Source organism: Parambassis ranga, chromosome 24 (genome assembly GCF_900634625.1).
Source record: "Parambassis ranga chromosome 24, fParRan2.1, whole genome shotgun sequence".
Classification (NCBI taxonomy): Eukaryota; Metazoa; Chordata; class Actinopteri; family Ambassidae; genus Parambassis; species Parambassis ranga.
The window spans coordinates 12005551-12018192 of NC_041043.1; the positions used below are offsets into that span (position 1 = coordinate 12005551).

Sequence of the window (12642 nt, forward strand, 5' to 3'; positions counted from 1 at the left end):
GTGTGTGTGTGTGTGTGTGTGTGTGTGGTTTATGTTTCCTAATAGCCAAGAGACCTGTCCTTGGCTGCGACCTTATAGGTTCATAAATATAACATTTACAGCACAGGGCTACGACATTGGCCCTGACATCGCACCCACAGCCACATCCTAATGTGTGTGTGTGTTCTCATCTTCCTGTCTGTCTATTTATGGTTATCCATGTGTGACGGCGCCTGCATTTGTGTTTGTGTTTGGATACTTGCATCAGGCTTGGAGTGCTGGAAAATGATGAGGGGCAGGGTGAGGTCCTGTGTGGCCAGGCTGACCAGGTATTCTCTGAGCAGAAATTCGGCGGCGCCCTCTTTCTGTCCCTCACAGCGGTGCATGAACGGCACCATCCACTGGAAGGCATCTTTCACGTAGCGCTCAGTGCTGGACTGGAAGATATTTATTAATTTATTACTTAAATTACTATGAATAAGTGCCTCACACACACACACACACTGATCGTAGTCAGCTGTTCAAAGGCTAAAACCATTTACACTTGTTCAATGATTAATATTATGATATACAGACAAACCTGTCATTTATGTCTAAAACCCATGCAAATACTGATTTTTGCTCTGGATAATAACATGATGAGACAAAGATCTAATGTCAGGGCTACATTGGCTGTTGCTTTGTTACCAAGCATTCCTTTGTGTGGCTTCTAGAATCTGTGAAGAGACAGTACCTGAACATTAGACATGGATTGACTGCACCTTGAATACGAGAATCAGACAAACATCCATCCATTTTCTTAACATGCTTTGTCCTGTACAGAGGTGGGGTACACCCTGGACAATTACAGGGATAACACATAAAGAGACTAGCACACAAGTTGACACAATCAGCTAAAATGCTTTGCCTGAGCTACCGGATCATGTTTGGAACTCTGCATGAGGCTCAGAGTGGAGCCACTGCTCCCCCAGGTGAGGTGGTTCAGGCACCTGTTAAGAAACCCACTGGGCACAGCTGGGCTAAAGCCCCGGGACGACCCAAGACGTGCTAGAGGGGATTATATCTCCCATCTGACCTGAGAACACTGGAAAACTGACAGGAGGTGCTACAAGACGGAGACACCTGGGTGTCTTCCCCCCACTATTATGACTAATAAGCTGAATGAATGAAGATGCACATCCACTGGAAGCATTGTTTTCTTTATAATAATTACAATAAATAGATTTTTAAATTAAAAGGCCTTACGGTGGTCATGCTAAAGTTACTTGGCTGTTGCTGTAGATTGTTTGGCGTCTTACAGAAGCTGCCACAGCTCCTCTGTGAATCTAGGCTGCCTGAACTGCCTCTGTCTCTTTATGTAATCCCAGGCTGCATCTGTGATGTCAGATCAGGGCTCTGTGGGATCCATACCATATGTTACAGGACTCCTTGTTCTTATTGTCACTAAATATAGTCCTTTACAGCACTGTCTGTACATTGTGATCATGGTGTAGAATGAATGTGGGACTGATCGGAACTCCTCTAATTGTGTTGTGTGCCTGACTGTAAACTACAGCACTGAACAAAATTATTAGTCATAGATGTTTCTTTTTTTCTTGTTAAGTGTTTTTGAACAAAAATACAAAGTACCTCAAACCACACTTACATGAAATCGTGCCCTGTAATTAAACCTCAACTCGAACATTAACAGCTACAGTATGTGGGATGCGCTGTGATGTGCTCAGATGCATGTCAAGTTTGTGCAGGGCCTTGCATCCACCTTGTGACAGCTCTGACTCGAAATATACAGATAAGAGAGAATCCACCGGAGGAAAATTAAATATAAAAAAAAAAAAAAAAAAAAAAAAAAACTCAGATGCTAAATGCAAACTTGCACACCCACACACGCACAAACATTTTTTCTTTGCTGTACTGTGTTTGTGATAAAGAAAGACATCAGACACCGGCAAAGAGGGAAATTTAATCTAAGCAAGTTTGGTAAACATTCACACACACACACACACACAGAGCCCAAAGGGAGTACCAGTCAAACAGCATGTGTTAGTGCAGTCAACAACATTTGCTGGATGCCTGCCTGTACAGCAGATCCTACTGGCAATGGTCCTCATAGGCTAAAGCTGGCAGTTATTAGCTGCAATTTAGAGGACAGCTCATATTATGTACTCTGAGGAGATTGTAGCTGTAGTACCTGCTATAGAGCAGCTTTTGTAGGTGGCTCTCCTTTAGTCACAGATTTTAGGAAATAAAAGAAAGTGAGTGATTAGTTAATGCTTCTATTCAACCTGTTTTGTTCTGATTTTTTGTTTCTTCTGTTGCCTGTTCAAGTCAGTTAGCATATTTAATGTATTTTTAGCTTCCTTACGTACAGACAATACACACTCCAAACACTGTGAACTACCCACAGCATCACGTTGGGAAGTGCCGTATGACACAGAGGGGAGAAGGGAGAGTAATATTATTAAGTTTTCCATTAGAAAATGTACATACGGAGAGTTTCGTGAACAATCAAATGTCTCACATAACTACATCTTCTATGACATTTAGTGAAAATGTCACCTTTTAAACAAATTTACTTTGAGCACCTTCATTAAATTCATGTTCATTTTATAGCAAAAATTAATTTCAAAGGTATATTAGAGGAGAGGGAAAAAAAGTAAAAAGGTGCAAATTAAGTCACTTACGTTTTTCATGAGTAGGCGGAGCTTGTCAATGTCGCTGAGCTGCTGCAAATCTTTAAGTGTCAGACTCAATTCACACAACGTCTCATACACCAGCGTCTCCATGGTGACCAAGTCATCACACAGGAGCTCCAGCCCTGGGATGTCTCGCTCTTTCCCTAGGCGTACCAGCGACAGGGCGCAGTCCACCTGCTCGGCAGAGAAAGATGAAAATGAGAGACAGAAGAGGGGGTGAATAAAATTAAATCAAAGATGGAGGGAAAAAAAATCATAATAGGAAAATATAGTAAGGAGAGTGAATTACTGGTCATCATATCTCTGGTAGGTGTACACTCTCCAAAGCTCATGTTACATCTACATATGTAGTTTTTGCACATAATTTGTTCCTTACACTAACACTGATTTAAGTACCTACACAATATATCATGATCATGATCATGCTTTAATTAAGAATCTGAGAACCAAGTAAACATACTACACAATTTCTCACAAACTTTCAACATTTTGTTTTGTTGTTGCTGTGCTTTGAGGTCTACAAACTGTCTAATAGCATGATGTTATTTTGAAGACTGGTATCCACATACTTACAAAAGTAATATATTACATTATTCTGTAATGTGTACTTCAGAAGGCACACAGAACAAGACTGCTGTGCTGCAGCTTCTAACAGACAATTTGTGTCATGTGAGAGTTACTAAATTAAATCTGTGGTCACTATCAGCTTGCATCCTCCTCGTTACGAACCAGTTAACCAAGTCAAAGACACTCAGGCAAAATACAGAGAATGTCTGCAGGAATGTGCAATATCAATAAAAAAAAATGTCACTGACATGGACAAAACAACAATATCCCAACCAATCCACGGCCAAATAATACCTGTCACTCAATACTAATATCCAATCATTAGCCTTTCCGCAATAAAACAGGGACGATTTGGGCATCCTGCTGCTCTGGTCGAAACAATTCCATCCAGAAGAGCAACCAATCAATACGCGACCACCTATGTGCTGGCAGCACGCCCAGCCAATCGATGCTCAGCCACCTGTGGATGTTATCCAATCAATAGCAGATGCCGCTGGGCCCCGTGGTGATGATTGCTTTTTCTCCACCTTTTAGAGAATTGGTGCTTTTTGGCACTGCATTGTCCTTAAACACACACACACACACATATATATACACACATGGACTGCATCTGCAAGCTTGTCGTCTAGAGCTTATCTCAACACATTTCTTGCTGAATAAATAATAGCTCGCCTTCATTTGCAAAACGTACACACAACGAGGAAACCCAAATCACCTTGACTTGGAGTCTGAGTAATTAGATACAACAAGAGGGAGAAGTCTATTGATCTAACTGTGAGTAAAGATCCTCCTTGTTCTCTCCACTCCTCCCTACATCTCTACCCTGCTCTCACGGGACGCATTCCCCGGCTAACCGCAGACAATTCAGATGTTAAAATCACACATTTTTTAATTACGGACTCCACTCCATCGCCCTCCCCTCATCACTCTTCTCACTGTAACACAACTTATCCTCTGCCTTTCTGTGTGTGTGTGTGTGTGTGTGTGTGTGTGTGTGTCTCTGCATTGTCTCCCTCTCATCGCCCCAAAAGATTTCACACAGTAATTTTCCAACTCAATTTGATCCTTCTTTGTCTCAAATCTCAAACCTTTCTCTCACATTTTCTCTTCCAATCTACCCATTTTTTTTTCTTTCACCTCTGAGAGCTCTAACTGCCACCATCCTTGGCCCATGTTTGAACTCCCAGTCTGGCCCTATGCCTTTTCTGTATGCCAGTCTCGCCTCATTTTGTGCCAACACAACAACAACCACTTGGTTTTAATATCCGTTATTCCTCCCCTCTCACCCCCTTATACGTGCTGATTTTTCCCCCCCTGCAGAAAGCTCTTTCCACAAGATAGCTTTCCTTTTTTACCGACATCTGTCACTGCTCTCCTCTCCACTGTGTGCGTTTGTAATACACTAATGTGTATGTTGCATTGGCTCAGTTTTTATCGCTTTTTTTTCCCTTTCTCTCGGTTGCACTTCCATTCCAGTTTTTTTTTTCTCAAGCTTGTGAGTCTTTCTCTGAGTCATCATGTCAATCTTCCCATTCAATGCCTTCCCATTCAATGCCTTCCTGCCACTTCTGTGACTGGTTTAGAACACTCTAGCTTCCTCTGATGTGGCTCCTTTTAATCAAGCCCCATTTTCCTCGATTAAAACGCTCTCCCAAGCATAAACAGGGCCAGATGAGGGGATGGGAGGAGGGTGCAAATGAGAGAGAACAAATGAGAGGAAAAAGTAAAGAGGGCAGGAAGGAGGGAAAAGGAAAGAAGCTCTGCAAATGGCAGCAGAGCTTTTTTTTTCGACATCTTTGACACTTCGCTGTGTGTGAGAAAAGGCGTGTGAAAACCCAGAATACATGCGAGTTAGGGACAGTCCTGGAGTCCTGGAGTAACGTGTGAGAGCAAAAGGAGATGAGGTCTAATTAAAGTGAAACTGGGGGGGTGAAATAGAAAGATGGTGTGATTCCTTGAGATTAACAAAGACTTCCTTTTTCTTACACACTTAGTCTGTCTCTCCTTCTCTCTTGGGTGGATGATGAAAGGCCCCCTGATTCCCTAGTTGTCTTCAAAAATGAGCAATGGACCCCCAAATCTCTTCTCCTTCATCCTCTTTATAGCAAGTGAAAGGAATGAAATGGTGAAATGAAGGGGAAAGATATGACTTCACCCTAGTTAGTCCTTTCACAAAGACAAAGAGACTGCTGTGACAACCTTGATCCATCACTGCGAAGCAAGAGGAAAGAGGGGACAGAGTAGCAGTGTGGATATAGCGTGGGAGGAGAGAGTGGACAGCTCCATTGCTAACGTTCCATTACTCTACTAAACAACTCCCATCAAGTCCTATTTTCAGTAACAGCATTAGATGACAGAAGCTTTGGTTTCTCTTCATTAGAAGTCCATATGGCAAAAATGATAATAACTGTCACAGATAGAATCGAAGTGACCTTGACTGATGGAGGTTGGCAACATTTCGTCTGCAGTCTGAATCCCGGCTTGTCAAATCTTTCTACACCAGTCGTATAAAAGAAGGCGTGTGTCTGCAATTATTCCTTCAATACCCAGATGTCTGATCATGCTGCTGCCCTGCTGTAACTTCCAATCAAGCAGGGAGAACATGAAAAGGAACCTTAACAGGTGTCTCAAAACGTTTCACCTTAGAAAAAGAAATTTCAATGAGTCCGCGCTGATTTCCATCAGCACCAACAAACTTAATTGCAGAGTGGAGGTGAGGGCAACAAAAAGTCCCATAAACCTTTGCAGGGGATAAATGTAAAATTTTTGTCACCATGGGAGCCATTTGTCTAAACACATTTTCTCAGTTTTGAGCCACAGCTAGGAGATGCAATTATAAAAGATGTTGTCCTGGCGGGTCAGCAGGAGTGAGTGTTTGTATGTGCCTCCATCAAGCAAATTCAATGGACAGTTAAAAAAACTCCCGCTGTTAGAAAAAGAAGGCATGTTGGAATATCATTTGGAATATCATTTTAAAATGAGGATAATCTATGATGGAAGGCATTTCTACTATTGTACTTGCTTGTTCACATGAAAACATCAGCATAACAACTAGTATTACCACCTTACTGTCGTATACCTCCTCCAGCCATTCAAGTCTTAGTTTATATTGTATTCTATTGCAAGTCTGTGAAAAATAAAATGCTTGTTTTGAAACATCAAGGTGTTCGATTTTGACCTTTCGGGTATAATTTGTCTGTTTGAGATGGAATGTGTTTCATTTTATAAGGACTCTTATTTATGCTGAAGTTAAAGAAGCCAGAAAACCTGGAAACATGTTTCTACACCTACAACCGCCATTGCCAGATGCAAAGAATTCTCTCTCTATATATAAAAATAAAAGAGTTTAAGAGCCTACCCCTCCACACACCTTGTCAATCACTGCACAGACGTGACTGACAGACTGTCAAGAGACTGCTGGACACAGCTCGGCCCCTAATCTGAGAAGTGTGAAGGGAGACGCTTCTGACTGGAGCCTTCCTCGTAGCACTCATACCTGTCTGGAGCAGGAGTCGATATCCTGGGCTCTGCTTTGGTACCAGTCGGTCAGCAGCTCGATGGACGGCGCGGCCGTACGGAATCTCAACAGCTCTGGAGCTTCCTCGTATAAGAAACTGTCATCATCAAATAAGTTCTGGTCCAGCACCGCTCTGGCAAAGACAAGGATGTGGAGTATGAGACAGCAAAGCGGGTTGCTAACTTTTATTTTTCATGGGTTTTAAAAAGATAAGTAAACACAGAATATCTCCAGTCGAACAGACGTCAGACAGGAAACAGAAGGAATGAGTGGATTACATGGCAACCGAGAGACACAGGAACTTGTTGGTATCACTGAAGCTGCAATAACAGTTTTATAAATCACACCCTATAATTCTTCGCCAAGTATACCACAGTATCCAACCGATATTATGACTCTAAACCAAAGAGCAACAACAAAAGAGGTTGCTAAATAAAATTGTAAATGAAGCTGGCCTCCCAACAGAAGCGACACAAATTGGCAGTGCAACAAGATTTGGTATTAGTTTGTTATGGCTCTGTTTAACATTTGGATAATAGGATGTCATGTTTTGTTTCAGATAATGATGCCAGCACAAGCAGCTGGCCTGTATGAGGCATGAATTTTAACAAAGCTACACTGAGTATGGACAGTTTATTTGAAAAAATATTAAGTGCACAGTGTGTACAGTGAGATAATGTAGTGTGTGTTTATGTCAAGAGTGATGTAAACGGTTTACCTGCACTCCTCTGCCTCGCACCAGTCCATCTCTCTGTGTCTCTGTTCGTCCCATGGAATTAACACCAGCTCACCTCTGTCATCCCGACTGAAAGTAAACAGAAAGGCAGAGTGAGACAGGGAGGACAAGGGAGCTCGGACAGGGAACGAATGGATGGAGAGTTTAAGAAGGCACCGTATTAGAGGAAGGAATACACAAGATATATATCTGAACAAAAAAAAAATAAACAATGACTGGCCAGTGCACCCACCTATAATGGCATGCGATAAATCAGCACAGGCATTTACTGTCTCAGACTAAACACGGCCATAAACTACAAAGAAAATAGACAGCTAGCAACACGGGGACGCGGCAAGCAGCCTAGCGTAATAAGGAACGAAACGGGTGGAGGCGAAAAAAATAAACAAGTCAAAGAACTTTCTGAAAGGAGTCTGAGTCGTGCCTCAGTTGTAAATGGCAAGGGTTTTTTTATTTTCTAAATGCCACTTTGGTACTAAGCTTTACTTCTTCCTGGTCTCCTTGAGTGTGACAGGTCTGAGGAAGATAAATAGGGAACACACAGGAAAAGAAACCAAAGTGAAGAATGACTCTGTAACCTCACATGTCAGCGCTGACAGGACTCAAGACACCTAGAAACACAGCAAAGTACACCAATGCATGCACCCATAATGATACACCGGGGGTGAACAGAAGCTGCTTTTATCTGTTTTCTTCTAGGATTAATGCTTTTCTTCTTGTTATCTATTTGTCTGTGGACAGAAAAATATGTACCGTGGGCTGTAAAACTCAAGGAGATAGCGTGGGCTACAAATCATCTCTAAGCTTTGGTGCAGTTAAAGGCCGAGTGCATGCAGTTTTTTTTAGCGCTGCCATAAATTCCTTCAATCACAAAATGAATAAGAGGGGCATGTGATTTATGTCAGAAATAGGTTTTCTTTTACTAACACTCCAGCGCGAGTTCATCCATTAAGATAGGAATTTTAACACCCAGATCGAGGAGTCCTCCCCCCCTTTCATTCCCTAACTCCCAGGTCTTCCTTCCTCATTATAGACAGCCAAGTTAGAGAGTGGAGAGTAAATATTGGTGTGGATATCGATAGGCGGAATGAATTATTCTGTGCCTGCACACCTGATCTACTTCCTGTCAGAGAGACAGGAGGGAAATAAAGATGCAAAGCAAACCTGTAGGTTGTGTGTCGAGTGATTTTCCTTTCCACCGGGCTGGCCTTTTTTTTAAAGCTACTTGCGAACTTTTAAAAAATAATGCAACTATTCTGCATGTCTGCACTCTACAGGTCCCCCTCACAGACCTGATCAATATTACAGGAGAATACCCCCCTCCCCCCCTTTCACTGAAGCAAGGTATTATAGCAAGTGAGCTCCAAACAGATGGCTGGAGCTGGCTCCGTCTGCTGCAGTGTGGGAGCGAGCGCTGTTGGAGCAGCAGTTGGTGCTCACAAGCTGGGGAAAATAGGAAACTGCCCCACAGCGGCAGAGCCATGATAGATGCTCACTGCAGAGCCGGAGCTGCCTGACCTCCATACAAACTCAGACATGGTTAATAAAGGGAGCTGTGGTGGAAGTGTATGCATGTGTGTGGAAATCATGACAACAATTTTTTTCCTTATGGTGTGTCTTTAGCTTGTGGCTCTAGGCAACTTGGGATACATGTGTTTCTTAGTACAAATGTGCATGTGTTATTTGGTAACAGTAGCAGGAGAGGCCGGTAGGAGAAGGTTGCACTCATCAGTAAATCCATTCTGTCACCTCTATTAGTGAACCATAAAGGAGCCGGGAATGATTTCTTCCAAACACTTCAAAACACTTTTCCATCACTGCCTTCACATATTTCGTCTCCCCGCCTGCCTCCCCACTCGGCAATTCACAACAACGATGTACTGTAAGATTGAAACTAGAATATATAAAAAAAAAAAGTCCAGACACAGTCCAGACACGCAGTTGCAATTGTTGCAGCAAGTATTGTATCATTTGAAGTCATTCTGATTTGTTTTTTATATCCTGCTTGTTTTATTCCATGTGTTATTAGACCAAAGCAGCATGTTTAAACTAAAATATAAATGTTAATATAAGAACGTGAGTTTGAATGCATTTTGATGACAGCAAAAACGTTTCTGCAGTGTGAAGATGTGATGAGGTGCACACTCTAACAAAAGGTGTGTGATTTCAGTTTAATCTGAATCTTGTTCATTCCATAGAGGTAGAATTGTGCATGGTAACATTTACACAGTAGTCTGTGTGTAGTCTGGTTTATTTCAATATGGCTTAACATTTTACATTTGACACCTGTATTTTTGCCTCTTATTTTGAAGTTATGAAACCACTTTAAATGCGTGTCTTACCTGGCTTCGGGCAGCAAGACGGTGTACTCATGTGGAGAGGTGGTTTCAGGGAAGTTGTGGAGGATAGCTAGTCGATGCTGGAGGAGTTCTGCTCCATGGTACGTGAACAGAATATCCAGAGCTTGCACGTTACTCTCCTGCAGCAAACAAATGTAAATTAGGAAAAGCCTAACAACTATTGCACAGTTGATTATAGCACCAAGAAGCTCAAATACAGAAGGACACTTCTCATTATTACTGTATCGATGAAAATGAATTGCTGCTAGAGATGTACAGTATGCACTTAAAATGATCTGATACAGTGAGATAATAACGAATGAATCTGAAGGCACTGCTGTTACCCTGGCGTAGTTTCTTGCTGACAGAACAATATTTTGACTTCTGAACTTCTTGAAGAACACAGCGTCATATTTCTGCTCCGCTGCGTGAGGGCCGCCAAGTATCTCCTGGAAAAGGAGAAAACACCAGACAGGATAAAACAACTGTGGTTCATAAAGAAAGAAATTTATGAAGCAAAGGGTTGTCTTTCCTGAATAAATGTTGTGAGTGGGTAGAAATTCATACTCAAGATGAAAGGGAAAGAGCAAGAAGGAGATGTGACTGCAAATGAATGGACTAAGGCAAAGTCAATAGAGATGCTATTTAACTTTCTAGCTTGCAGCTATCCTGTCCTTTTAGTTAGAACCGTCTCAGGAACTCATAAGTGTGTGCATATGTCAGGAGGGAACATTTGTTGTCCTGGCCTTTGGCTAGAGGGATTTATGTGTATCTGTGGGTATAAAATCACTGTAGCATCCTCTGCGTCAGTGTGTGTATCTGTGTGGTGTCTCTGTGCCGAAGAGGAAGTGAGATTATGTGTGTGTGTATGTGTGTGTGTGATGGATGGCGCTTGAATGGGTCGTATGCAGACAGAGCCAGCCCAAGTCAGGATGATAAAAACCCTAATATCATATTCATAGACAGCCAGAGAAAATGGATTGGGGCAAAAGGAACTTGACGACTACTGCAGTTACCATGACAATGTCCGAATAAAGAGAGAAAACGTCACTCTGTCTGAGCTGAATATCTAGCAGGGTAAAAATCTCATCTCTGCACTCCTGCATGGGAGAAAACCAGGCCGTGTTCATCTGCAATTTATTGTGGGTGTGAGAGGTGCGTGGATGTTAACGTTATTCATCGCCAGTGTGGAAGTTTTAAGTAGCTGACGGTGTCAAACTTCCACTTAACACATGTACAACACTGACCTTATACACAGTACTATATTGCAAGGACTATTTAAAGTCCAGGAAAATAATATTTTCCTCAGGTTAAAGCAGGGCAAATTTACCTCTCAGCGAGACTTTATTCTTTTACTCGCATACTTTAAATGCCTCTCGCATAAATATCTTCCACAGCTTTTCAATATTTCTAAGGAGATTAGTGAGGTTAAAAGAGAGTATCAATAGATGGCAGATGAGAAAATCCTCTGTGCTTTGCAAGGATTGGATATAAAAGCAGAAAGCATTACTCTGCCAATAAGAAAACAACTCAGCAATAAAGAATATTTACTAAAAACATGAAAGCGGTTTGTATCTTACATAAACATCTATATGGAGGTATGCATTAATGAGCCTCTGACATAATGTCCACTGACTCCAAGCTCAGCCAATCAGCACACAGTTACAATAAGTATGACAAAGAACCGCTGCTGGGATTGATTTTTTAAATCTGTTTTGAATTTGTAATGAATATGCTAATGTGTTCAGAGGCAGACAGATCTCTTTATATAACACTAAATTGATTTTTTTTTTTTTTTTTTTTTTTTAAATATGGAACATAGAGAAATGGCTTCAACAGAAAAATAGTAGCTACTGGAACTCTAAACAAGTAACACAAAAGTACCAAACTAACAAAGATGTAGAGCCAGTTGGTGGCCAGAATATTGTGGCTGTGGCCACAGTTGACCCTTTCTTTCAGGAAGTGTGTGAAGATTGGATGATGAATTTTTTGGTCATACTAGTAGAGAAATATAAACAATTCAACGGGGTTCATGCAGCACTGTATGCCACTGAACCTTTTCAGGCCGAAGTGTCCTCATTTCTTTCATCACATCTGAGTACAGTGTAGATATGGAGCAAGTTTTCCCAATTATTTTTGAGTCCTTGGCTACTAGACAGTTATTATATTACTAAAAAAATAGAACCAGATGTTTTCAAGCTGTTTTTGCACCCTTGATTAAATGTATTCATCTGTGGCAAATTTTGACGTGTTGTTGTGAAATAATTCCGCGTGTGCTTGTACCTCATACGTTGCCAGGCGGTCCAGGTAGGAGAGCAGTTTCAGTCGGCTCCGACATAGTTCTTTCTGCTCCAGAGTCAGCCTAAATATGCACACACACAAACATGCAAATCAAACGGGGTGCCAGCACAAGTGCTTTAACACTAGACCTCGAATACTGAAATTATCCACATTCAAATCAAATGTCAGGCTTAGTATGTCGACTGCACTAACACACACACACAGCTTTAAATTAACTGTAAATTGACCCGACGCAGTAAGCCCACCGGGACCTATAGTTATTAATGCGTGGGCCGTGTGACCACAACACCACACACAGTGCCCTCTAAAGCTAATCATTTTCTAAAGGCGACAAATCAACTCCTTATGACCACAAGAACCATTCTGTTGTTATGTATAGGATGCTAGCTGTCTGTGAGGTGAGTTATTGTCCTGCAAGAATCAAATCTATTTTCAATGTCATTTAATCACGACCATAAATAAGCTGGATGACGACAAACACCCCAGCACCACAGGCTATATAGGATCTAC

The 12642-nt window shown here is 41.7% G+C and overlaps 1 protein-coding gene across 1 annotated transcript in view; it reads right to left on the minus strand.

The window, feature by feature from the left end:
- nbas (NBAS subunit of NRZ tethering complex) overlaps positions 1 to 12642 on the minus strand; it is a 130764-nt gene that overhangs the window by 93304 nt on the left and 24818 nt on the right. The window contains exons 19-25 of the mRNA XM_028397428.1: positions 12115 to 12193; positions 10176 to 10280; positions 9835 to 9971; positions 7475 to 7561; positions 6736 to 6889; positions 2661 to 2846; positions 243 to 416 (exon numbers count right to left, since the gene is read on the minus strand). Coding sequence (XP_028253229.1) covers positions 243 to 416; positions 2661 to 2846; positions 6736 to 6889; positions 7475 to 7561; positions 9835 to 9971; positions 10176 to 10280; positions 12115 to 12193 — 922 coding nt within the window. The remainder of the gene's footprint in view (positions 1 to 242; positions 417 to 2660; positions 2847 to 6735; positions 6890 to 7474; positions 7562 to 9834; positions 9972 to 10175; positions 10281 to 12114; positions 12194 to 12642) is intronic.